The 27,963-nt window shown below is 45.2% G+C and overlaps 1 protein-coding gene across 9 annotated transcripts in view; it reads right to left on the bottom strand.

Moving 5' to 3' along the window:
* Positions 1-27,963, bottom strand: part of fbrsl1 (fibrosin-like 1) — a 269,076-nt gene that overhangs the window by 29,150 nt on the left and 211,963 nt on the right. For all 9 annotated transcript variants that reach the window (XM_069178423.1, XM_069178416.1, XM_069178422.1 and 6 more), the window contains one exon: positions 5,660-5,708. In XM_069178423.1, coding sequence (XP_069034524.1) covers positions 5,660-5,708 — 49 coding nt within the window. The remainder of the gene's footprint in view (positions 1-5,659; positions 5,709-27,963) is intronic.

Raw genomic sequence — 27,963 nt, 5'->3', positions numbered from 1 at the left:
GCCGGCGCATTTTGTCATCACCTCCTGAATCATACAAAACCGAACAATTCATTCCAGTCAGCGTTTCTAGGTGCCAGGCCACAGAGAGGTTGTGGGTAATGTGGCTTGTGACTGCCTGCCACTCTACATAAATAGTACATGACAATATAATCGTAATTTAAAAAGCTATAAATATTGAAGAAGAATTAAAATAATTTATGGAACACGGGCGTGTGACAGGATGTGTACGAGTGTGTGTGTGTGTGGGAGCGTTTTGTCTCCTTTCACTCCTCTCTTGCAGCGTGTGTTGAACGATGGGCAGCAGCGATGCAAGCTGGGAATTCTGTAATTGCTTTTTCTGTCCCTGAAGCAGGCCTTCCTGCTTTAAATCAAAAAAGGCAATCTCTGTCAGTAATGGCTCAATTAATAATTAAACACGTGTCTTATCTCCGCTGAGCTCCCCCTATTTATTTTCATCTTTCCGACAAGGATGGCTGCACAAACAGCATTAGCGCCATCAATAAAGGGAGCATTAATATCAACCCTTTTCTCCAAAAAGAAATCATTCAGCTCATAAGCAAGCTTATAGCTGTGAACAGTAATAACCCAAAGACTAATAAAGAAACAAGTCATCTTTTTGGTTTTCTTAATTCCTCCTAAGTATTTTGCCTCCCTGAATAAGTGTTAGCTCACCCATCAGCTTTATATCTTCTGCTCGAAGTTTGTACCTTTTTTTTTGTACCCATTTAGAACAAATCGGGGAACACGTGAGCTGCTGTTCCAGTGAGGTAGTGTCAGGGGATAGAAAGATGGTGCCTTTTTTTGCATCCAAAACTACCCACTTCCAGCTCCCCGTACGGCTGTCACGTAGAAGAGGTCGGGCCTCAAACACCACAGCTTGAAAATAAGTGGCCGGTCAATGTAGGAACGTTGGTATTTTTGATGAAGAAGCAAAGCAAATCATAGCAGGTACTCGAGGTGAGCTTCACCAGGCTTACACTCCACAGCGGTGACGGCTGTTTTCAATTCCAGCTCTTTGCTAATCTGACTGTGTGAAGCCTTTTCATCCCTTATGTTTTTCCGTCATGTCTGCCCTGCAGTCATCTAGCCTGCTTGCCTGGCCAGCCAGCTAGCCAGCCAGCCGCGCTCTCCATCTACCTCCAGTCCATCCTGATTCAACGGCGGTGAAAAGCTGATTAGCTGGTCAGGGGGTCAACCTCCATTCATTATTTAATGGGTGAGCGGCTGCAAACAGTCGGGCTGGCCACAGAGGTTAGTGATACATTACACTGACCTGGCCAGAGGAGAGCTGCTCGGCCGAATACAAACATGCTCTCTCATTTACTTCACTATGCCTGAGCTGCCCTCAATCCCCTCGCCCCTGACCTTGCTGCTCCCTCTCCAATCACCATCCTTCCTTCCTTCTCTGGCATTCAGAGTCCGGCAGGTGAGACAGAGTGTTTCATTTTTATGTAAGCCTCCACTGCAGGAGCGGCCCAGTAAGTGCGGATGGTTCAGGTAACAGAAGAGGAAGAGGAGGCAGAGGAGGAGGAGAAGGAGGAGGAGGAGGAGGAGGAGGAGGAGGAGGAGGAGGAGCGGGTAGCTACCATAGCTCTTTTATTGACATGCGGCAAACAGCAGCGGTGGAACAAAGGCCACTCAGCACCTATTGAGAGAGCAGGCCTGCAGACAGGGTGGTTGATTAGCGATTCGACACAGGGACCCTGGACTGTGTAGCACATAATGAGAGCTTAGGGAGCAAGCCATGAGCCGATGGGGGAAGGAGGTACGGCGGAGGCGGACTGAGGATAGAAGAGGGGAGAGGCGGGGTTCTACCATAAGGAATTGATTTCCCACAATAGCAGATGGATATATGAGTAAAAAGGGTTCCATAGAAAGAAGAAAAAAAAAAGAAGCAAGGGTATGGGCAGATCCTAAATCCTTAAGCTACAGCACTGGTAATGTGTTTATATATAAACAGTTAGAGGATAAGCCTTAAATCCACTGGCAAGCTAAATGGTTTATGCATCTTTTTTGTTTGTTTACTTCTACGTCAATTAAGCAAATTGCTCCGACATCCCTGACGAGATCCAAAGTGAGTGAATTTTGCATTCATGTCCAAAAGCTTCCATCTCCCTTAACACTCCGGTAACCTCATCTTCACCTTTCATGTGGCCTCAGAGAGATGTTAACAGAGTCAGATGCGCATGGTGGCAGTTGTGTGTGCTTTTTTTTTTTTTTTTTTTCTCTCTCCTCTTCTTCGTCTGCACCCTCTCTTCTTCCTTTGTTCCACTGGTCTAATCCAGTATGTGTGGGCCGGTAAGTTTAATGGAAACAATTTATTAAGTCCGGCTTAAAATGCCATCTGCAGCTAAGCCTCCCAAAGCCGCTAAGCCCCTGGTTTCGCCCCGGAGCTTGCTGTGTTCACGCTTACTGTAATGCTCTGTTTAAAATGAGCACAACGGGTCAAAATTAATCAGGATTACAAGGGCACAAATCCACTTCAGAAATGGGTTTTCTACCAATCTTTCTCCTGCAATCCCAAGATGCCCCTGGTTTCTCTGGTGGACGGCGCACCGCACGGGTTTACCATCACACTGTTGTAGGTAGCACCTCGCTAAGACAACAGAGCGCTTCGGTGAGCACAAAGGGGCAGAGAACACGATGCCTAGACTGTGGCTGCGGCTCGAAAACCCACAGATGCAACATTCAACACAGTCAGTGCAGATTCCTAAGTGTTCTTCTCAGATATTTCTAGCTGCTGACAGCTAGGTGATAACTCCCTACCACTTCCACAGGCCCAGCATTGTGAAATGTCATAAGAAGGCCTACCAGTGAAGTGTTTATCTGTGCTCTGTGGAGGTGCCCTTTCCATGCTCGGTAGCTACATTTAGCTCCTCATTCGCCTTCAAGCAAGTGGCAACGGTAAACTCTGACCTGTGATTCAATAAGAGTAGCCCTGAGTGGAGCACAAGTCTTCACAGCGCTTTTACTTAAACATGCCATCCTCCAGGAAATCAATAATTTGCAGGAGGTTTAAGACAGGAAATAAACAAAAACCAATAAGTGTTAGATAATGCTTGCCCTCTACTGTACCTTCCTACATCATAACCACCAACACAGACAGACATTCAGCAGAACTTGTGCTAGCTCTTGGGTAACAACGCCCAAAGAGAATTGCAATGTGTGCTATTACAGACACTATTAGTTCCCTCTATTATCAGTGCCGTCGGCTCGCATCTGTAACAGGCTTACAATAGACGAGCGATGCAGCGATGATGAAAAATAAATATGAGCGAAAGAAGGCAAGGATGTCTGGGTTCTGCCCAAAAAACCCCTGTTCTGTGTGAATAATTAGTCCACCACCGTCACTGATTACAATATTGGTCTTTCCTGTCCTCTATTAACCCTGAACCGTTTCATTAACGTGACAGACTACGGGCCTGTGTACAATTTGGGCGTAACCTCCCCTGTTTGTACCCGTAACTGCACACCAAAATAAAGTTCAGAGAGGAGGACCACGTTGAAAAGCAAGGAAGAGGTAAAAGTACAAGAAAGTCATTATCTCGTAGCTAACAGCACAAGCCAAACATCGTCGCAGTGTTGTATATTTATGTGTGCCATAATGTTTGCGTGTATATGCTCGCATCTGTCTGTGAGTCTCCCAGCCAGCAGCTCGACAGGCCTGGTGATCAGAGGGAAGCGGGCTTTTCATCAGTCCCACAGGACCGTGAGCGAGACCGGTAATGGGACACATACGCTGCATTCTCAACCAGAGGAAAACAGCCTGTGGGCTGCTCTGTATTACACACACATTATACACACACACAGAAAAACCAGTCTAGGCCAAAAACAAACACTGTCCTAGAATCCATTACAGCTCCAAACAACAATATTGGATTGGGAGATGAGAGCTGGCTGACAGCTCTGCAATTGTAGCGTGATAGCCTCTTCCTCAAAGTCCCCAAATCACTTCATCAAACTGATGATTTCTTTGCTGCCTTACCCCTTTCTAACCCCTAATTCTAATCCGGTGCCCTTCTTCTGCATTACCCAAACAGGATCTGGTTGATCTGTGTGATAATCAGGAGAGGCTCTGATTGGATTGTCTGGATGTAATTCCAGGGGCCTAATCCTCAGCCCTGTGTGCACATTAGCAAGATCCACAGAAGCCCTCCTTCACCCACCAAAATGGAGGAGGTGTTAGAATGCACTCGCACAATCAGCTCTCCACGGCAGAGTCTGCTTATATGCAGCCATGTTCTTCACAAGCATGCATGCAGGGGAAATAAGTCAACACCCCGACAGCTGACAACAGCAAGTAGTTCAGTAGCCTGGTGCAGAATAGATGGAGCCGGACGCGGTCTCGTTGTTTTCTAAACCACGCAAGTCTGGAAGTCATTGTCATCGTGAATGCTGGTTTCACAATGCCGACGCTGGTCACAGGTCATCTACATCACACAGGCAGCACGCCTGGTTTCTTTCCTTTCTTGTCAGCCATGCTTTTCCACTCAGTCAAAGCTACTGTGCTAAACCAAGCAACACCTTTGTAGGTTGTTGAGAGGACATATACTGTAGCTCAAAGAGTAGGTGTTATGATGTGGAGGTGAATAAAATGGAGATACGCAAAAACCTCTAAATTGTGATTATCAGAGTGGTGGTACAATGTTACAATCAAGATGAAACAAAAATGGCTACGCTGATTGCTACATAATTTAAGACCAACTCTTGGAAAATATATCTTTTTGACATCCTAAATTACACGAACGTGATGGTGTCTCTTATAATGGCATTTTTAAGTCTAGCTGAAGCGTGCTGATCTATTAGTTGGGTATGTGGACCTGCCGCCTCCCAAAACCCTCCTCACATGGCCGTAGTTTACGCTGTTGTGCAGATGCACCTCCTTCTCCCTGAGCTTGTGTTAATGGGCCTCCTTCCTGGTTTGTGCCCTGGGGGGACAAGGTCAGCATGCTGCTATCTGTCACCAGTAGGCTGAACGTGCCTCTCCTCTCTTCCCTGCCTCCACAGCTTGACACCTTTCTCCCTGCCCTGTTCTGCCAAGCATCATCGCATATATACAGGTGCAGCCGACAGTCTGTGCCCGCATGGTGTCTGTGACATGCCAAGTATACAATATACTGTAAGCGTGTATCATGTCACTGGATGCACACGAACACACAAGTGCACAAAATCACATGAAATCATGCATGAATGTACCGCACAAAAAGCAAAGGCCTTATAATCCACATATGTGCATGTGTGAATGCACACACACGGGGTTTGTGTTGTCTGGGGGGCTGACAAAGCTCTTTCTCTCTCTTTCCTTTGGCATCCATTATGGTGCAGGCCTGCTGTCAGAGAGCTTGTATTGCCTGAGGGGAAGTTCCCATTTGTGGGAGCATGTGGCAGGGAGGCTCTAAATCCCCTCTAATGAACCAATATGTAGGAGGGCTAAGCCTTTGGCAGGGTCGTCCAAGAAACGCCACTCTGCACCCAGGCAAAAATGTATGCATATGTAGTCACTAGACCTTGTTTATATCTGCTGACATTTAAATCTGAATGGAAGCTGCAGGATTAGAGCGGGGGAGAATTGGACTTATTTGCAAAGCCCAGTTGTTGTTATGTGTATGAATGAGGCAGAGGAGGAAAGGCTGAAGGGGTTGCAGGAGAAAATTCTTACCTTTGGGTGTGGTAGGGGAAAAGAGCTTCTCCGATCCTACATCAGACACCTGCAGAAACAAGATGGCAGGGCTTTAGTGGATTTGTCTGATTAGCTGAAGAAGCGACAAACTGCTGTCAAAAAAAAAAACGGAAATATCATTTTAATTAATTCATCAAAATTAATGCAAAACTAAGGCGCTGGCACATATTTTTTTTCTGCCCAGTAAAAGGCTTATTCAGCCACAAATGTGGTCACAAGTGCTCGGAGGTAAAGTTCAGCTCCCACACACAGCATTATACAGTCAATCAACAGTCTCCAATCAGCCAGCGAGAAGAGCTCCCTCCGTACCAGATGGTCCCTGTCTGGCTTTTCCTGATGAGGTAACATTAGGTGGCACTGTTGTGCCACCTGAAAACCCTTAAAAGAAATGCTGTCAAAGACAGCGGAAGTCAGTAAGATGGCTATGCAGCATCAGAGCACAAAGGCTCCTGCATAAATGCTGCTGCTAAGAAATCACATTTTGTGCTGCTTTGTTTTTTAAAGGAATTGAATTTTCTCATGAATAGAAAATTATTCTAAACAGTTATGTCTTTATTTCACTAATTCAATATCAAAGAAAATATCAACCCATATGGGAAGTAAACGACAGTCTGTCACTGACAGAGGTGGCTGACAGTGAGCAGTGGAAACCTGCTGGTCTGTAGTCAAATGGTGGCTGAGTCAAATTGAAGCTGGAGAAAAGCATTTGACTATGAAGTGATAGTGGAGACTTCTAGACTAAACACTGAAAAGTATTTTCCTCCCTGCTTTTGATTGTTGTGTAGATTCTGGCAAGCACCACCTAAATCAAAGATACTGACCAGACGGGAACATATTTAAATACTACATCCGAAAAGCAGTAAATCCACAAAACCTAGCATTGTTGGAAAATAATGTAGAAAAAAGTCTGTGTGGGTGGAAGATAATATTAACAATGAAAATCCTCGGCCTATAATGTGAGCCCATATAGGGGCTTTGTTTGAAGCCGCCATTTCCCTTTGCTTTAGCTCCTCTCATCTCATCTGAGACTTGTAAAAAGCTGCTAGAGCTGAACATATGTTCCACCCAAAGGGCCTGAGTGTCCTTAACTGCCATGCTTGTATTTCATGCGGCACAAAGGGAGCATATGTAAAGAATGAACAGTGAATCAGAGTGAGTACAAGAGAGACAGAGACAGAAAGAGAAAGCAAATGATTTTGTAAACACAGATGGCTGTCCTTGGCATCCCTGTTAGTTCTTCACAAGTGTTTTGAGGACGTCCTCTTCTTTCCAAAGACCTCCCAATTTCTCCTTCACTGCCACTGTGTTGCTGCTTTGAACAATGTTTGTATGTCTGCGCTCGGTGTCTCGTCTCAAAACGAACCATGAAGGTTCCCCTGGGTCATAACAGATTCTGTCGCAAGTTGACACAGAAATGATGTAAAAGACACGTATGGAACCTTAAAGAAAGAACCCCAAAGTGGACGTAAACAATTGCGATCCACTAAAAACAATAATAAAAAAAGAAAGAAAGATCTGTTGACAGTTATGGAGTAATATTTACATTTGTGAAGCTCTACAGCATCGACACTAAAAGGGAAGTCAGTGACAGTGAAATATTATATGAGGATATGACAACATTTATGGACTCCGACTCAGATTTGAATCATGGACACATTATGCATGATGTTATACAGTCATTTTTACGAGCGAGAATCAGATACTGCTAGAGCAGCTGCAACTATGTAAGTTGTGAGAGTAACTGGTATAACTGGTATAAGAAGAGGTCAATAACACCTCTTAAGTTTGATCTCAATAAGCGGAACAGTCAAAGGAAGGCGAACACTCAGCTCCACTGAAATATTTCCTGTTTCCTCTTACAGTAGACAAGGTGAAGACTATAGAAGAAAGACAGACAGAGTGTTGTGCATTGCCCTCTTTCAGTCTCCCAGAACCGGGGCGCCAGGCTACAACACAGGCTCTTTGTTAGCTTTGGACGACATTAAACGCTCCAGTACCAAGCCTCAGCACTGCAGCAGCACAACCTCAGCCTTGAATCACGGCCCCGGAGGCCCGCGAATAAAAATATGGGCTCAGGATGAAATGAAGCTTGTCAAATGGACACGGGAGCTGGCTCGGGGACTTGCTCGGTGTGGCACAAGGGTCAGAAAACCCAAAAAGACAGGGTAGGTAATGCCATAACTCACCGTAACAGTTAAAACAATTGTTATGACCAGAGCGGTTATCCAGAGAGCAAGACAGACATAACATGATCCTGAGAAAGAGAACAAAAAAACGCTGTGTTTACCAAGTGCCAAGATGACTTGGATCTCTTTAGTTCTACTCTGGCCATTTTCAGTGTGCAGTGAGTTGTTTTATTTTCCAAATGTATTCCAAGTAACATCAACAACCAATATTTAGGTTTTAATGCTGTGTTTTGCACCTGCCAAGTCTGCATGAGTCAGTCGTATAATCCACAATTACAAGGCCGGCTTGCAAAAGCACTTCTTAAAAAGGCATGTCAAAGCAGAGCCCTGATTTGGCTCGCTGTTGTTTTTCTAGAACTTTCTGGGTTTCGCTGGTCAAGTTGACATTTTTTCACGGGGCTGTGCTGCTGGCAGTCTGAGCTGCCTGCGGTTGTGGTGTGTAGAGGTCATGTATAACAAATTCTTCACACTCTCTTTGTTGAGGCAACCCTGGCTGCCATTAAAAACAGAGGGGGAAAGATGAGACAGAAGGGAAATATATAGAGAGAAAGAGAAAGACAGTGAAAAAAGACGACCAAAGGCCAGGTTTTCCAAAGGAAACAGGGAAATTTAACCATTTAAAGAAAATAATGGGGGAAATTCAAGCCACATTGCCTGGGAGCCAAAAGCCCTTGGAGCGGGCCGCAGGAAGCCTGACCTTTGTGGGGCCGTCTGCTATTTGAGCCTGGGGCTTCAGGGGCCTGGTCTCCTCTCTGGAGGGCCGTCAGCAGGCCTCAGCTTTCCTTCCCTATTCTATTCATTAGCCATGCTTTATGATTCAGCTTCCTCTGAGCCACACAAGAGCTCCCTGAGGAAAGAGACTGCTGGATAGAGGGAGAAAAAAGGGAGAGAGACTGAGGGAGGGGAAAAAGCATGAAAGAGGTCATAGGGCCCAGCCGGGGCCCCGGCTTTCAGCAGCTGTGAAATCCTCCCGTTTCCTCAGCAGGCGTAAAAGGAACAAGGGGGAGAAAGAAACAGAAGGAGTCCGGGGAGGGAGCTGGGCCAGTAAACCCACCATCAGAGTGCTAACTCCCTACAGAGCCACGTGCCGAACCATAATTCCCAGATTTAGGGAATGCCAAATTACAAATTACACTGCTGTTTGTTTTAAAAAGTCCCCAACTTCCCCGAACACCAATGACTTACTAGCTGCATAAATCTCCAGATAATACAGCAGAGCCGCATAGGGAGAGCAGGGAGGCAGAGAACCTTGCAAGCAGTAACTGAGACATTTACTGTGAGGCGGAATGCATTTGCTTTCACGGCAAAGAAGCAAAGAGAAAAATCGGTGAAAAATTCCAATGTCCACATTGTTTTTACTTAACAACACAGCAAGCTAATTAATTTAGAAAATCCGAGTCAGGCTTAATTGCATATTTTCAGTGTTAAAATGCTTCCACGCTTAATTTCTGCACAATGGGCCAACTGAGCGAGGCGATGCAGGCAGTCAGGGAGGGCAGTATAATCAACTGAATGACCTTGAGGCATAAATTTATGAAAAGCATTGATCAGTTAAGGCTGTGATTTCACTGAGACAGGAAGGTCAGCAATTACGCAGATTCAATTAACCTCATTTGGTAAAGACTGCTGAGAGATCAGTTTTTCTCCACACAAACCCCCACCCACCTACACCCCCCTGCTTTATATCAAACGATCCCCAGGCCTTCAATCTACCTTTGATCAGAAAGCTCCTGCTGCATGCCGTGCATTCCTCGAAGCCGATCTCCAAACAGGAAAAAAAAAATCCCGCAGCCAGAGGTTCAGTAAAGCTAGACTAAATACAAGCAAATTCCTGATGCAGTCTCCTCCCATCCCTGTAAAGGAGGTGGAGCACTTCCCCTCCCCGGTACAGATATAATTTTTACACAAGCAGGCAGTGCTATCACAACAGCTGTGGTGTGAAAACAAAGAAACCTGTTAGTAGGCTTTGTTGTGGGCTCATGCCTGTAAAGACTATAATTACAATTTAGTTCTGAGTCATTTGGCACATGCTACGTTCTTGACAGACTGCTGTAGGACAAGTGGAAAGGCAGCTAATCTAAACACGTATATTCCGCAAACCAAATGCGGGCCAGCAAGTTTTCAAAATGACATTTCCCTCTCCTGAAAAGGCAACTGTTGTGAGATGATTGGCAGCTCAATACCAAAACCGATTTGAAGGGCGGCAAACAGGATGATCACTTCCACACAGGCAGAAGAAAAACAACTTAACACCCATCGGCGCAGCTACGGCTAGCAAGAATGTTGTCCTGCTGCGTAATCACAGGCGATAGAGCACAGAAGACCAATGCGGCACGTGCTTCTTTGACCAGATGAGTGCGTTAAACGTCCTGATGGAGGTGAAGACACGCGATTGTCCAGTATAAGACTTCGCAGCTATTTTGCGCCGTGCTGATGTGACGTGAGATGTCACTGAAAGGATTACTGGGCAGCATGACAGAGGACGGAAGTGGACCATTGGGAACGTTTCCTGGCATTGACGACGAGGCTCTCAATTACCCCGGCTGAACCTGCCTCACCGAGGGTCCACATTTACCATACCTACCACCCACTCACACAGGCACACTCACACACACACACACACACGCACGCATGCACACACGCACACACACACACACACACACACACACACACAGAGTGTTAATTTGCTTCCCTGCTTGGTGTTTCATCACTGTCAACTTCCTCCTTCACTGCCCTCTCTTCCAATTTTCCATTCACTGTCACCTGAAGTCATGCATTCCTTCCTTTTTTCAGAGTGGTACCGCACAATTTTTTTTGTTTTAAGCAACAAATTGATTTTGGAAAGTTCCGCCATTAACAATGATGCAATGTGTTAAAGCACACAGTTATAACTAAATAAAACCCTAAAATGTTCGTAGCGTTATATTCTGATTCGGAGTCAATCAAACACGAGCAGTTACCCGATTTCAAAAAAGACTTGTATCAGCACCCACTCAGGATCCTCAACGACTGTCACCTTTTCATCCCAGACATCCACCGATGCTACTTTTGCAATAAACGCTACATTAGACATGCACAGTGGGCCTACAGCTCCCAGGCTGCAACGGGAAACACCAAATTAATTATCTCCCCTGGATTTGTCCTCGCGCTGTTCCAGAAACGTAATGACCTCCTGAGCGCTCGTTTATTATAAGTCGCAGCAGTGCTATGCATTCCCAGGGTGGGGAACGGGCACCGTCTACCTTTCGAGCTCCAACTCCCACCCACCACTATCTCCACAGCCGCCGCCGCCGCCTGTTTATCAGAACAGGTGTGGGCCAGCAAGACCGCAAACCCCCAGCGAGCATGATGGGATATACGGAGGAGACGAGAGAAGAAACGTCCCACGCTGCTGTCAACCGGCAGACACTCGCCTCAACTGGAGCATCATTAAGATTATAATGAATTCCATAGTGACTGTGTAGCATGGAGTGGTCTCCCCTTGCATGCACACACAAAACACACACACACAAGCCTCTTTATACTTAGCCCTGTGTGCCATTTTCACAGGCACGTATAACGTACGAGTGTGTACGACGGAGGGCCGGGGCTGAAAAACTCCTGCTCCCTCTCCCCCCTAGCAACAGTAGCAGGGAAATGAATGCCGAAAGAGGAGCAGGGGGCTCGAGCTTTGTGTAAAATATTATCCTTCGTCTCGCTTACTGCACCCCCCCCCCCCCCCCCCCCCCACACACACACACACACACCACCGCTCCTCCCTCCCCGCCCTTCCCCGGCAGCGCAGCAGTTGCTAGCCCTTATCACGGCTGCCTGTCAGTTTAGTATACAAATTAGCAGTCTATCAGGGGAATGCAGGGGCCTGTTTCATCAGTGGGGAGAAGGGCAGAGGCACGCATTGCATTAAAGCCTCTCGCTGGTGCAGACAGAGAGGGTCACAAATCAACACTAACCAGATAAGGAGAAATGAAGGAAAAAGGACAAGGCATATTTCACCAGAGAGGATCCAGACCTGCTCAAAGTCCCTGCTCGGGGACCAGGATGAAGGATGGAGGTGGGATGGCGGTGGGGGTATGCGGATTGAGGAGGTCACAAATCACAATCTTAGCCCCACTGAGTAACAAAAAGGACATGAAAAAAAGAGGTATGGAGTAAAAAGTAGCGAAATTCCATTTATTAAAGTGCTTCCAGTTGATTAACAACCACAAATTGCGGGAAATTAGGGCTACCACATTCCCACTTTCTCGTGTTAAGTGAACCTGTGCATGTTAATACCAGCAGAGACAAAACAGCTGCTAAGGGCTCTCATTAAGTGGCATAATGCAATGAGGCACAGTCTAAATTGCGGCAATAAAAGCCGACAGACAAATCATCTCGACCATCGCAATCCATTTAACTCAATTAATGCAACACCGGATCTGGGCTCAGTGGTTTAAAAGCATGCGTGGCTCTCCTCATTGGTCTGGGGTGGGGGTTGGGAGGTTAAGTCCTGCTTGTGACCATGGACATAGGGAGAGACAGCGAAATATACAGAGGTAAGGGCAGTACAGAGAAACAAAAGCAGGTTGTGTTCTGGGTGCAGCACAACTGACTGAGAAAGGGGCGTGGCCTCCTTTCTTTTTTTTTTATGTCAAAATGTGTGCCAACAGCGATAAGAACAGCAGGTAATCTCCCGGTGGAATCAGGTGGCTATTGGTCATTACTCCCCGGCCCTGATATAGATCTGAGCACCGACGGCTTCTCTTGGCTCTCTGGGCTTCTCGGCAGCAGAGATGGCAGATAGCCCTTTAAGACACGGCTCACTGCTCCCTGATTGGCTGGTCAACAGCCACGACCAAATCCCGACTCCCCCCCGGGCCGCTGTGAGAAGGTATGATAGGACAGGACACGGGAACTCACTCTCCCCATATCCACATCATCCCTTTGTTGTAAAGCCTTTACACCATTGTCAGTGTGGGTGGTGGAAAGCAAAAAATCCTTTCTGGATGTTATTGTCTGAGAGGCAGGATAACAGACAGGCGGATTATTTCAAAAACAGCTTTCTCCAGAGCTCTCACAATGCGGCACCGTTGTTGCCGTGGAGAGGATCCTGGAGGAGATAATAATAATATTCCTAGTCAGAGCTTTTGCTGCAGTAGAGCTGCCTTCTAACAGAGAGATACACATCATTCTGACTGGCCCGCCGTGACATAATCGCCCTGCGGAGAGCTGCAGGCAAGCTTGGTAGGCAAACCACCTCTCACTGCAGCTTGTTAAGAGAAAGGTGGCTTTAAGCACTGCTCAATACAAACTCCTATTGAACTTCTCTTTTTTTTCCCACTCCATCTGAACAATGTCTAGGTGAGTCATAGCCCACCTCAGGCTACACAAGTTACATTCTTCCTTTCTTCCTCCCTCTTAAGATTGCAATGTGCTTTTGACTTGGATGAATTTGCTAAGAGGAAAAAGAAAAAGAAAAAAAACTCGGCAGGATCTTAAATAATGCAGCGATAAAAAAGCTGTGACCCTTTCCCTTGCCTCAACCCACACATGGTGAATTTTTCTGCAACGAAAGATAGCACACAAAGAGAAGAAAAGGCAGAGCTGGCGCTACATGGAAATGTGTGGTCGGCATTGGTTTGCTCCTCTGGGCACGGACACCTTTAATGAGAGGAAAAAATGCGCAGCGAGAGGCAGATCTCACTCGTACTCTGCCAGTGATTTTGAGTAATATGAATCACCTCCCCTCTAACACAAATAAATATCGTTCTAATACCAGTGGGAGTTTAACGCTGACTCTGAGCTCTGAGAACTACAGGGGAGCTGGGGTCCACACAGCAGCCTCGAAACTTCACACCAGTCATTTTGCATCCCACAGCTTCCTAAACTCTACACCGTGTGCACACTCGATGCCTGTGACCCCTGACCTTTCAGCTCGGCAATCTGCCGAGCTCACAATTTATCAAAGCGATGCGTTGAGGGGGTGAGGTATTAACAGCATCTCTCTTAAATTACAAAAACTACAACAAATGACGGAAAGACAATTTAGGAATTCATCCTGGCATCCTGCTCATGTCAGCAGCGACCATGAAAGCCGAGCAGGCTCTTGGGATCAATACGGCCACTTGTCCTGCCGAGGAATGAAGGGGATTTGGGGGGAGGGCAGGAGGTGGCAAGTGGTGGAGTGGAAATCTGGAAATGGGGTAGGGAACACTGGCACCCGCTGCCAAATGTCCCGTCGGTCTCACATCCCGGTCCCACTTTAAGGCACACAATCCACCCTGCTAGCACAAACAAACATGGTATGCACTATATAAAGGAGTCTCAGGCCTCTAAAGCCCCCGGGTCATGTTGGAAAGGGATGTGGCACGTTAAGTGGAATTTACTTTTGATGCAGACATCAGGCCTCAGGTTTCTGGCAGCTGTAACCCAAGCTTCTCCCCGAGGCCTCACTGCAGGGTCGGACAGGACACCCAACGCTCAGGCAGTCACCTTTAGAAATGCCTTCACCGCTCAGCTGCCCTTATAAAGGGAGGAGAAGGCCAATAGTGGTTGTTGGGGTCACTGGTTTGAATATAAGGTACCTTTGACAACTGACAGATTTTCATTTCATTACAGAACACAAGACAGGCGAAGAGTCTTTTGGATTTTTGTTTTCTAGTATTTAGTTGTATTCTTTAAGCCGCTGCTGATGTCTGTTCTGTTAGTGAACTGAAAGTGTTGAAATTTCAAGTCAGAATCTCAAAGATTTTCCTTTAAATAAATGTCTGTTGAGCCACTATCTGTCACTGAATGATAAACACAACCGTGATTGATCCCGTCGCCCACTCCTGCATTTGCAGTATTATGAACCGAACCAGGTGTCTATGTCGACAGTCCCGTGAAAAATGAAAAGCGGCACACAGCTGGTGACGCATTTTGCGTCATCCGGCAGTGGTCGTTCCACCAGAAAGGGGAGGCGGCGCAAACAACAGACTCGCTCTTCAACTGCACACTGACTGACACTGCACACACGACACAGTTAGGATCTCTATGAAGTCCAAAAACAGAGCTGTAAATACTGCTAATCACCACAGGTGCCGCCAAAGAGAATAAAACGGAGATCTTTTAGATTGCTCCTTAAATATACAACATCGAACCCTGCAGCTCACAAGTAGGCCCACTGATTTATCACAACAATGCGTCCTTTAGACTTTAATCTTTCAGTTTCGTTGATATCTGTAGTTCGTAAATGCTTACAGGGTTTTGAGTCAGGCATGTCATGAGCCTTTATTCTGGAAAGTGTGGGCCTGAACTAAGCTATAAACGCTCCGCCCCCCCCCCCCCCCCCCCCCCCCCAAAAGATCCCTTTCATTACATGGCACAACACTTGAGCTCTTCTGTCACCGACGGTCCAGATGTGTGACTTAATGTGGGGTGGGTGGGAGAGTATAAATAACCATGATGACATATCAGTGGGACATGCCAGGAGCTTTGCTCTGTAAGGGAGGAGATGATGGAGGAGGTGCTGAGCTAACTGTGTACCGTTTGGGAATCCGGCACAAGCTAGTTTAACGCCAACACGACAACTGCAGAGATCTTGTGAGAGAGCTTATGGCTTTAGACTTGACACTTACTGTGTAACACCATTCTAGCACAACACTCTGTGACCTGACCTTGACAATGGACCTGTTAGTGATGGTTTTCACTTCCGATGGTCACTGCTTACTGCAAACTGTGTGGGAAATACTCACAAGCTGCATAGACACATGATATCTATGGCTTAAAGTGAGTGGTGACAGCCCGTCAATACTTGAGCGGAGTTCACTTTTATTAAAACTAAGATTATTTGAGTCATTGTCGAGAACTCACAGGAACCTACATTTCTAGTAATTACAATAATAAAATGCTAATGTGCTGTAATTGTCGGTTCTGTGAGTTTTTAAGAGCCCCGGCGAACTCTGGGTAAACCCACTGGTTGTTATCTCTGATAATAACACAGCACCTGTGGAGGAATTTGATCTGGCATCCATCGAAAAACACAAATCCCTGGAAGGAAGAGGAAGGCAGGGTGAGGAGCATATATTTAATGTGTTTGCATTTCTCGAGCAGATTTATGTGCAATCACTGCAATGAGGACGGTTAAATGTTGTTGGCCAAGCCAAGTGTATGCACAGCATCATTTGCTCTGCAGTTAAATATAACAAAGCAAGTGATTGCAACTTTGTCTTACATGCAACTCCTTAAATTATTCAAGTGTAAAGAAAAAACAACAAGCAGAGAGTTCCCTGGAGCACTAATATCCTTTTCTGGGCTTGTTCATAATGGCAACAATGAGTATCTTAGCTCTTGTTAAAAGCTTTTGTTTTCCTTCTGAGTCTCTGTGCATGAGCAGAATAAATGAGCAGAAAGGAGTCCAAGTCACATGCGGAGGCCAATCATTTTCACTTCCAGCACGTTGACTCCAGTGACGTTATTGGAGTGTGTGTACATGTGTGTGTGGGATTGATTTTTTTGCAGGAAGAGGCACGGTTTAACAGCTCATTACCACAGTGCCAGATTGCAGTAACAAACCAGTTTCCTGTCAATAAAACAAACCTGACAATTACACTGTTAAACTACTTCTTAAATGTTGAGCTGTCAGCATTTTCAAAAGGAAGTCTTCTCTAGCCACTGATTGGGTAAGCCATGCTGACAACTGGTTTAATTAGCGGAGCCATTTAAAAACTTGTGATTGTTTTTCTACAGTAATTCTGTGGCAGCCTCTATTTCCTTTAATTTCATTTCCACATCTGCACATCCCGAAACACTCAGCCTGGCTCAGGTGGCTCCTGCCTGTTATTTGAATAAGAAATATGCAAACAGATGAAGTCAAGGCAGCAGCTTGTGTGCTCAAGCAGCCTTTTCCTCACATTTGAGAGAATCCTTGGATTAGTTGGTCCGTGCTCCAGGGCCTCTATACTGCATGCTATTCATTCGATAGAGAAGGGAAAAAGTGTGTTTGCATTTTATGTCTGTCAGTAGGTAAAGATGTATGCGGTTGAACTGTAGAAGCCAATGTAAACATTGAAAAGGGTGAACGTTACAGCGAGCAGAACGGATGAACCATCATGTGGGTCTACAGGAAAAGCCCTCAGTGCATCTTCCTATAATACTGTGCTTTCTGTCAGTACAATTAAGGGTTTAGTTGAGAGGATAGGGTTTAATCAAGTGTTAAAAGCTGTGAGGTTGATCACAGTGGGTGTGGGGTGTTACTTCAAGTCATGCCCCACTCATGCTGTTTTTGTTATTCCCCCAACACACTAGCTGTAGCACAGACCGTGAAGGATCCACAGCCATTGCAAGAGAAACATGGGCTCTTTGGCTCCAGACTCACAGTATTTACCAGATACATTTACTGTTTCAGCTGTTAATGGTTTTTTTAACATGCTCAGGTTCATTGCAGCAGGGGCTCCCTGCTGGCCTTGTGAACCCGCATGGCATCCCATGTAATTGGAGACCCTCTACCCTTTTGCTGCAACCCTGTAACAGCTCTCAGACTACTGAGATCTTTGCCCAGGCCGTCACCCACATCCCTGGCTGACAGGACCCTGGCCGGATGCCAGCGTGGGGAGGCAAGATCTTCTGGTACACTGCCCTCTCACCCACCACAGATCAATACCTGCATACACAATTAGAGCAGCTGAAACAGATGTGCTCACAGAGTTCAAGTGCTCTACCTACAATATCAACCACGCCTCTTGATTCTCATTAAAAACAAAAACCACATCGTATAGACACGCACATACATGCTTACAATCTCACAAAAGATATGAAGGCTGCAAACCTTAACAGTTACTCAGGCACATTTTTTTTGCAATGGTTTGTGCTGGCACAGCAATGCTCCCAGAGGAACGGGTCACAACAGGGGAATCCAGGGGGCATGTGTGGGCCGATGTGGTGATGACAGGTCATTGGAAACTGTTCTCCCGTCTCCCTCTCCCTCCTGCTGGGACAGATTTGAACTTGCTTCTCTGACAGTTACACTTGTTCTATCAGCTCAGCCCTCACCCTGCCACTAACAGGTGGCCTGTCCCTCACAGCAAAGTAATTTGCCTTGCACAGGAGTAGTCACGGGTAGCCCCAGCCAAGCTGCATTCAGGTCTCTGGTATTACAGCTCGAGCCAAAGAGAGAGGCATGGGGTGAATGCAGAGGAAAGGGCTGGGGGAAGGGAAGGGAGGAAAAAAAACCTCCTCCGATCAAATAAATGCCACTGTAAGCACAAGTGACAAGTCTTGTTTGGGGTCGTCCCTGCTCAGGGCCCGAAAGGCCAGCACTGCCTCATCTCCTCAGCTATGTCTGCGAGCAAGGTGGGCGGGTGAGAGAGAGGGGGGGGGGGGAGGGAGGTGGGAGGAGAGAGAGAGGAATGTCTGATTGGTGCCATAGCCAAGAGTGAGAGCAGCCCAATTATATTTCCTATCCCTCAAGAGCAGGCCAGCCCCCTCTGGTAGAGCGAAGCCTCTGCCATCGCTCCTCTCCTCACCTCTCCAGACACTTCACATAGATAAATAAATGACAGCCCCACTGGGGCTTGGCCCAGCCTCCAAGAATACATTGCAGAGGCTGGCTGGCTGCCTGTCCGTTTGCCTTCACCTGGCATTACTGCAGATAGACATTTTTCACATTATTATCGTTGCATCGTCTCTCCGTTGCCCTGTTCACTCACTGAGTTGAGGCTGATGATGTCGGCAGAGGACCTGAGGAGATTGGAAGGAAATGTCTCTTGTCAAAGTCAGCATAGCCTAGCTTAGCAGAAATTTAACAAGTTCCCTGGGCTCTCTCCATTCACTCTCTGACGGAGCACGGAGCCAGGACATGGCCTGCTGACAGCCCTGGGCATGTCACTGTCACTGACACTTGATAGGCGAGAAAGGAGAGGAGAGAGGAGAGGCAAGAGGGCTCAACCCTACAAGACTTACATTTAACTACACAGCTTCATAATACTTTGCTTTAGATGTAAAAAAAAACAAAAACCCAACAACAACCAAAAACTAGTGCTGGAAATCTGACTTTATATAACACAAAAATAAATATTTTTAAACACACAAAAGTTACCGTCATTGCAAATGACTGTCTTTAAACTGTCTCTGTAAAATGCTTGCAACTTGACAGAAAGCCAAACGTCCCAGGATGTGTTTTTTCAGTAATAATCACGTAGAAACCAACAGAGAAAAACTCCAGCTCAAACTGCATGTGTACAAGCATTTTTTTCTCTCCGCACTCTCACCACTCCCCGATGGTTAAACCGAAAACCAGATGTTGCGGATCATTGGGGATAAAAAACAAGGCAAATAAAAGTGGAGGAGGGAATGGTATGCATTAACTATAATCTAAAAGAAACAAAAAGGAGACCAGGATGCTTTAATTACTTCTCATATAATTTGGTTTTGTGGGGGCAAGCCAGGCACTATACCAAGAAAAGAAAGATGAAAAGCAACTTAAATTACATGGAAAGAAAGTGCTGAGGGTTTTTACACACGGCCCATCTATTCTCCACGACTGTAGACGAGGCTGATGACTTACAACAAAACCTTGCTCTAAATTGTCCGTGGACACAGAACTTAGACGTAGCTGGATTTAAGTTGTTCAGCATGGCCATGACTATAAGAAGGGTGTTCAAAGAAACGTGTCTTTTATGGCACACAAGGTCTGAACATATAATTTATACAGATAGTTTTCATCATGTATTCATTATCTAAAATTCCCTTAAACAATGTGATTTTAATAATTTGCCATGCCATGCTGCCAAGCAGCTGAAGATATGTGTTATGTTTGGCCACTGGAGAGAGCTTGGATGAGGCCTGAGCGAGGTGCTCTATGAATCTACTTCATAGCCGTCCTCTGTTTGCAGAGTCTCTCTTGACTCGCTGGTGTTGCCACAGTGCTAAATTGCACAGCTGTTCCACAATCTGTGGCAGTGTTAATTACCCAAATGTGAGCGGCAGCTCGTCAGTTCCCCACTAACGAAGGGGCCTGCTTTCCAGCGAGGGTGCCGTATGTTTGGTATGTAGGCCCATTTCCACCCAGCGCTCCCCAGGCTGGGCGCGGACCACCCGACACATCCGCATCCCGGAGAATACCCATCTAATTAAAGCTCCCGACTCAAATCTGCTTACTAAGGGGGAAAAACACACAGGCTGGATTAAAAGACGGGGGAAAGCAGTGGAGTGGGGGGAGGGGGGGCTTTAATACACTGCAAGTGAAAGGGCTTAGGAGGAAATATGAGAACTCTCTATAGCAAGAGCCCAGGCAAGGCTGGAAGGAAACGCCGTGTGAACGTGAGCCGATCAGTCAGCGTTTGTCAGTCTGATCCCTGAGCACTTCCAAAGCCCCCAAGTAGAGACAGACAAGCAGGTTGTTTTCTGGAGAAGTGGCTTCTTAACACTCCTGGTTTCCCCTCTTCAAAGGACATGTGCATCAATTCCACACGACTCGAACACAGACCGAGAGAAATCCAAACAGCCAAAAACACCTGAAGACCCGACCAAAACTGAATACAAATAACGTTGTACAACTTTTGTGATGGATGTGTGGTAGATGCAGATACATCCAGCATTGTGTCCTATATCCCCCTCACATGATGGCGGCGGTACATAACAATCCTCTCCAGTCAGACACTGTAAACTGTTAATGCACTGCATTACACAGTACATCACCCCACTTCTTGCATGCGATGTTCAAAACAAAAGTGTTAAGAACTCCCCTCGTGAATCATACTTGCTGGCTAAAAGCCTAGCTGAAGTGTACCACCCACCTCCAGTTATACATGAACACCACCGCCTGAAGTAGCACTGGGAGACTACATAATGAATGCATGAAGCTAGGTGTCACGGGGGCTCGTATGGTGCACAAAACGATGGGGCAATTAGGCCCACACGACACCTCGGGATGGCGTGATGAAGGACTCCTGGGCTCGTCTCCTCCGCCTCTGTTCCTCTATCATTAAGGATTGAGCAGCCACATCTGGCTAATGGCACGCCTGGGGTTCCTGCTCAAACACTGTGCCACGCCGTGCACATTTAATTACGCCTCATAAAGGTAACAAAAGACACAGGCTGCTCTTGGGGAAGCGCTGTTTGGAAATCGGAAGGGGGCCGAGAGAAAGAGAGGCGGAGAGATGAGGGGAAGGCGAGAAGCTGGCCAGCTGCCAGAATTACAGGTTGACCCAGGTCGGCGACTTCAAAAGAGGGGAATTCACTCGAGTGTCTCCACCTCTCCTTGAGACGGGTTCCAATGAGCAGACTGAGAGCAGGAGATGCTCAGCAGCTGAAAATCAAAGGACCTCTAGTTTGTCTCCCCTTCTTCTATTAGATCGCGAACTGCACGAGGCACCGCTATCAATGGCTAATTGCGGGAGGACTGGGGGGATTAAAGGGAGAGCTCTTTTGAAATATGTATGGGATTTAGCAGTTGTTTGAAGTGAAGAGGGACTTCTTTTTGTCATGCAGGGAAAGACAAAATAACAATAACAACATAGACTGAAGGAGAATACATGTAACAGCGCTGTGGCCTGCCACTCCACTTGCACCTCGCCTCTCAGGCACTGTGTTGCTCATCAGCCCCTGCAAAGAGCTCACCACATTCAGCCAGGAGCAGGAAACACACATTACCCACTGACTGAGTGACTGGCTGACCTATGACTTCAGTAGTACCTGGAGGTATTCAAAAGACCTTTGCTCGGCTGCTTTGTGCAGCACACAGTTGACATTTTGAGCTACGAGAGAAAAACAAATTAAAAAAGAGAGAATAATACCAAAAAAAAAAAAAAAAAAAAAAAAAGTGAGCGGAGACACAAGCCCCAGGTCTCCCAGTGAGCAGATGCTCACATTTAGGAAATGACATCAGATAGGAAGAGATGAGGATAAAGAGCTGCGGCTCATTGTGGAGGCAGTCCATTGTGTGGCAGTTTGAGAGCTGGCTAACGCCACAGGAAAGGTCACTGGTCACTTCCATTTGGACCTGCACATAAATCCCCCGCTGTCCGGTGCAGTTAATAACACAGCCGGCTTTGAAGGAACTGCGATGCAATAAAAAAGGGGAGAAAAAAATGTATTTTGTTTTGCCAACACCTCCCTGTCCCTTTACAGCCACCGGCCTTGTGCAGACCCTTGTGTTATTTATAAGTTAAATGTTAAAACAGAGACATCTCTGCAGTGTGATTCAAAAGACAAGCCTGCCAAATGCCTCGCTCCACAGAAGCTTCCTCCCCTGTAAAGTCTCCCTCTGCTTTTGGTGTAGAGAGTGTTTTATGGCAAGTCCCCTGTCAGGATTAAGATGTAGATCCAAGTGCCACAGGGACAAGCATAAATTCTCCATCTCCCACTGAGGACCCACAAGTGGTGGAGCTCAGGGAGTGTCCTTGAAGTATGAATAACATCACATGTGTCATCTGTTATACAGTAATGACATGTCCTCAGAACAATCTGTGTCTCCTGTGGCCCATAAGTCTGTGAATGAGAAGGCTGTGCAGTGAATTTGGTGAAATTCCATTCACGTTAAATATATAGTTACAAATCGTGTTAATGTATCATTCTATTTTTAACACGAACACTGTATTTGCAACAACAAATTAATGCTGGAGGTAGTAACATGCACCGGGGGCGAAGCTGAGTCAGTGGATTTAGAGAGATCAGATTCAGCACCAGGGAAACATTCATCAGTTTTAATGCAGTGGAGCGGCTGTAGTCAAGGACTGGGGATGAACCTGCTCTCTGGCCGGTAAATCATAAAGAAACACCCGGCAGCGATGGGAAGACACTGTACGAGTACAGTTCAAGCAGTGCTCGCCTTAACTGACCGGCAGAATGAGTGCAAATCAACAGCACAACCTACTTCCATATTTCCAGAAGTTTCTCGCAGAGGGCAGTTTAAATCTCGGGGTATAAGCCAATTTGGATTAGCTCCACATTTTAGACAGGTCCCAGCTGGGATTTACAATACTTTTAGAAGGAGTTCCTCCCAAAGCACATCTTTAAACCTAAATGCATCAACAGCATATTCAACTGACGCATTTGTTGTTGTTTTTTCTCTTCCCCAAATGTTACTTCTCAGGATGTTGCATATTCAAAGCTAAAGAACACTGTTCAAAACAGCTCAGCAGGCTGAAGTATTACTTTATAATACCGACTGATAACATTCGGCGGTTTCAGGCATTGTCGTCACTACTTAGAACATGGTGTTGCATCCAAATGCTTGGGCTATTTTCTTGAACGTCTCTTTAGCTCATTTTTCACTTGTGAGTTCATGCACAGATCCAGAATAAATCTCCATTTCTATCTCGTATCCAGGCTTCAGGGGGCACAAGGCATTAGTCTCATGATGCTGGGTTTGTCATGTCTTCCCCAGCTGTGATCTGCCTGAACTCTTACATTACAAATAGCTGGAGGATTTTTCACCCTCTTATCACATTTGCCAAGCAGGCCTGTCTCTTATCAGCTTTCCGCTAGAGATAAATGGGCTTTTGAAGATAGGAATAAGAGAGGTTTTTGCAAGCTAATTCCAGAGCCCCATCTGCAGTAGATTACAGATAGGTGCCAGGGAGTGAAGAAAGATACATATTTTAATATGAAGGTGGGAAGGTGGAAGTATCAGGTTGACTGGTATTACCGTGTCGTACACTCTCCAACACCAGGACATGCAGAACTAACAGGTAATAAGAAGAGATAATTGGACGGAGAATATTCTAAGGAAACTTCATCACTGACCGCATCAGTTACACTGTTGCTTTTTGCACGAGCCCTGATGAGAACAAAATGACATTTCCAACACAGCCTATCTGGAGCCTGCAGCACAGTAAGAGACAGTGACTGACAAGCATAACAATGAATACAAAGACACACTTCTCTGTGTGTCTTATCAGGAGGACAGGTTTGGGACATTTAGCGAATAGGAAGCAGGATTAAAAAAAAAAAAAAAAAAAAAAAAAAAATGTATTCACATTTACCACCCAACTATAATTCAGTTTGAAAATAAAGCTACATAAATTTGACCTCAGACAATTCATATTTGAACTTAAGAATTAATTACTTTAATACAATATATTTAACGCCAAATAATAACAATTATAGAATTAGGAATTTAAGTCACTGCAGTAGCATGCTCTGATTTTGCCCCAGTTTTGTAAATCGAGAAAAAGACGATAATAAATTATTATTCTATTCTTTAATATACCACAATTACATATTGTAACTCTTTGCTATTCCAGTGTGGAAAGATTTCTAACACAACTACCTTCAACTACAGACAGTGCAATAAAAATTATATATATATATTTTTGACAAGTTTTTCCAAATTCACTACAAATGCCACAGAGATATACAATGCTACGTTATGAAATATAGACATTTTTTTTCTCAAGCAAATTTCTACAGGAATATAAAAGTGATACTGACAGAGACCAAAATATGGCACGGATTTATAGAGTATGGCGTCACTATTGAACACAACACTTGTAGGTCCCAATGGAAATATTATAGTAATACCCTGGGAGAGAGTAAAGTAGGACAAATCACTGTAAGCTCGCAATTGGGACGCGCATCTAAGCCCCTATAGGATTATAACGGTGACGTTAAAGTGAATTCTTCTTTAAGGCACGGACTCGGACACAATAACACACGTTGATTTCTGGGATAGCGATGACAAAATGACAAACGTGTGTCATATAGAGGCCGAAGTGTTGCACTAATATTAACAGGCGACATATGAGCCAGCCTGACCTTGATGGTTGAGATTCTTGGGCGCGAGGGGGGAAGCAAACCTAATTAAACAGCTCCTCCCGTGGTTGTATAAGTCAGACACGGGACAGACTCACACTGTGTTAATGTCCTGCGTTGAGGATTTAAGAGTGCGTGTTTACATTGTGCTGCAATGGCAAGGCGCCGACCTATAAAACGGTTAAAAGATTTGAGTCAAAAACAGATATGCAAGCAGCGACGCTGTGGTAAATAGCCTAAATGTTTAAAAAAAAAAAAAAAAAAAAAAAAAAAAATATATATATATATATATATATATTTATACATATATATATTTATATATATATATACATATATATATTTATATATATATATAAATATATATTTATATATATATATAAATATATGTATGTATATATATATATTTCACATCATAAGAGCGTATTAAAACCCACAGTGCAGACAAATGTTGACAATATTTTCTGAAAATATCTATTTATAAATTTCTCAAAACACCCACCAGTCTTTACATAACTTCCACCAGTTTATACCAATTACTGTGATCCAAAATCCACACGGAATTATGGCAGCAGCTGCAAACGTGAAATTAAAAACGGGTAAAGTAAGTTTGGATCTAATTCAAGCTTCCGCTACGTCTTCGCTGACAATATGTGCGGGGCGCCTCGTTGGGAAGGAAAATGCGCCTGCCACCGCCGGCGGAGACGGGCTACAAGAGGGAAAAAAACCCTGCTAACGAGCAGCTTATCCAAAATATTACACCGATTCATTTCGACGGAAACTGTTGTAATGTTATTTTGAAATCATCGTCAGCGAATATTTCACCAGAAAAACAATGAAAGCAACAAAAGCATCGGTGGGATTGCATTAAACCTTACCGAGTCCAAATGCGCCGAGATCGGTCGCGGAGGATATCCAAATCAGCCAGGCTGGAGCAAATAAGAAACACGCATTCATAGAGATATTTGCGCAAGCCTTATTGGGGTTAAATCCAATTTTGAAAAAAAAAAAGAAAAAAAAAAAGAAGAAGATTGTTTACAGGTTTAGACGATGAGAAATCTCTGAACACAGAATAACCTGCCGGAACGATACAAAAAAAAAAAATAAAAAAAAAATGTTTTCCTCCGTCTCGCGGAAGAAAAAGCGTCGCGACTTTCAGGAAACAGCTGAAAATTCAGTTTATTTTACTTCACTAAAGTTCTGTAGGCGATCATTCGGGCTCCTTGAGAGAACACAGTGAATCTTTGTCAAGCCAGAGCACCGCTCATAGGATTCCAAGTCGGATAGTGAAAGCGCCGATGACAGATCGTCCACAATAGATTCCCCAAAGTATTTGTCGATTTCAAACAGAAAACGCGACGAAATACGTATCCAAGAGCCGAGCGGATGCTTCGTCGTACGTTAGGAATATCAGCGGACGGTTTATCCACAAGATCCCGGCGCGTTTAGGAAGACGAGAGGTCCCGAGAAACGCAGTGCGCTCCGCTCCGCTCCTCTCCGAGCTGCTCTCCGCGCGCAACAGAGCGAGAGACTGGGCTGCGCTGCGCGTCAGCCAGGGTGTGTGTGTATGTGTGTGTGTGTGTGTGTGTGTGTGTGTCTCTGTGTGTGTGTGTGTGTGTGTGTGTGTGTGTCTGTGTGCGTGTGTGGCAGCAGCTGTTGAAAATGAGGACAGGACGAGACCAGAGCAATCAATGTACGAGGACTTGATCTGATTTGTTAACACTATTCCCAATAATGGTCCCAGGATTCTTTTTCTTCCGTTTTCTACCCTTTTGTACTTGTCACCTGTTTTATTTTTTGAGAGAATGAAACTGATTTTTAAGAGGATGTAGTTTTTTATTCAGAACGCTATGTCCTCCTTTCATATGGATTGTATATTATACGTATACTTATATATTATACTGAATGTCTGCGGTACTGTGTGCATGTGGTTGTACAGTATGTTGTACAGTACTGTATAGTCTATTACAGATAATAAAAATATGGTTTTCTGCTGCCGTGCTCCACCATGCTTTTTGAATGTTCTTATTCTGTTCTTGAGTCAAATCTATACCACATCATACAGTAATATACATGTTCAGTGTCAAACTCATTGTGTCAGCGCAGGATGTTTTAAAGGAAAGAAATGTGAATTATTCGAACAATTTTACTTTTGTTCATTTTTATGAATTTTGTTCAAGAAGAGGATCACCAAGTGGATATCTATGTGCTCCAACCATGTATACAGAGTTGTACAGTGGGCATAAAAAAAAAAAAAAAAAAATCCAACCTCCCTCACCCTCCCCCCATTGACCCCTTTGGTCTCCAACAATTCCCTAAAACTCCCGGTAGCCTGGGGACTATGGATTGGCATCAGTCCTGACCGAGCATGGCTATCCATCTGCTCCTTTTCCACAGTGAAGATGTTATTCTTAAAATGTACTTTAGAGGAGAACTCTCGGAGGCTAAAGAGGAGGAGGATGGAGCTTTGACGTCTCCTACAAAGTTAGCCCTGTGGTTATCCTGTTCACTCTTATGACCTGCTTAACTTAGCCATGATTGAAGTCAGGTTGAAAGAGGCTTACGCTTGCAAAATGCCAAGGCAGAGTAAGGGGCTCCTTTACAACTCCACCTCCCTGTGGAGTTTTCTGGAGACAAGTAGAAGATTGGTGTTTATTTTCTGCCATGCTGTGTTATACTCCACAGATACCCCTGAGAGAATGGCAGCTCTGTTATGTGAAACAAATCCTCTTAAGAAAACAGGATAAATACAGTATTGTAGATGGATAACTAAATACACATTGATACCCACCCCCAAAACTGGGCATTTATACATTTTGCCTGTAGGTGAGGCGCTGTCTCGCATGCAGCAACAATAAGAGTTACGGTCTACTCTGCAGGTTTGTGTCAGGAATGCAGGACTTGTAATTATTTCCCAGCTGACTGTGATTAAGGGTCATCCCTGTGTCTACAGACTTCTCTTAAAAACACAGGGCATTACCCATACCGACACACAAACACACCAACCCACCAACCCACCAACCCACACAATCAGGTCAGAGTAGAAGGTGCACGAGCTTTTGGAATTTGACTGGGAAAAACTAGACGCCACTAAATTTGACTTCGGTCAAGCAACCAATTGACTGTGATTTTCTGTATCCCATAAAATAACAGCTCACCAAAAGCAGCTGAAAAGAACAAACGTGACGTTGAACCAAAGCGTTGCACGAATGTGTACGGAGCCGAAAAGCTGATGTTGGACCAGCAGGGCATCCTGGAAAACTGGCCTCATAGATGAAGCGAGGAAAGAAAAGAATAGATGCTTCAACCATAAAGGCAACAGCACTCCAAAGGCTCATGTTGTATCTGCTTTCCGCCATCGCTCTTCCTTTCCATTTAAGAAAAACTGAAGCA

This window comes from Embiotoca jacksoni, unplaced genomic scaffold, assembly GCF_022577435.1.
Source record: "Embiotoca jacksoni isolate LCO1_2020_lvr unplaced genomic scaffold, fEmbJac1.0.p SCAF_8, whole genome shotgun sequence".
NCBI classification, from domain to species: Eukaryota; Metazoa; Chordata; class Actinopteri; family Embiotocidae; genus Embiotoca; species Embiotoca jacksoni.
Note: the sequence above shows the minus strand (reverse complement) of the source record. Positions and strands in the feature narration are given on the sequence as shown.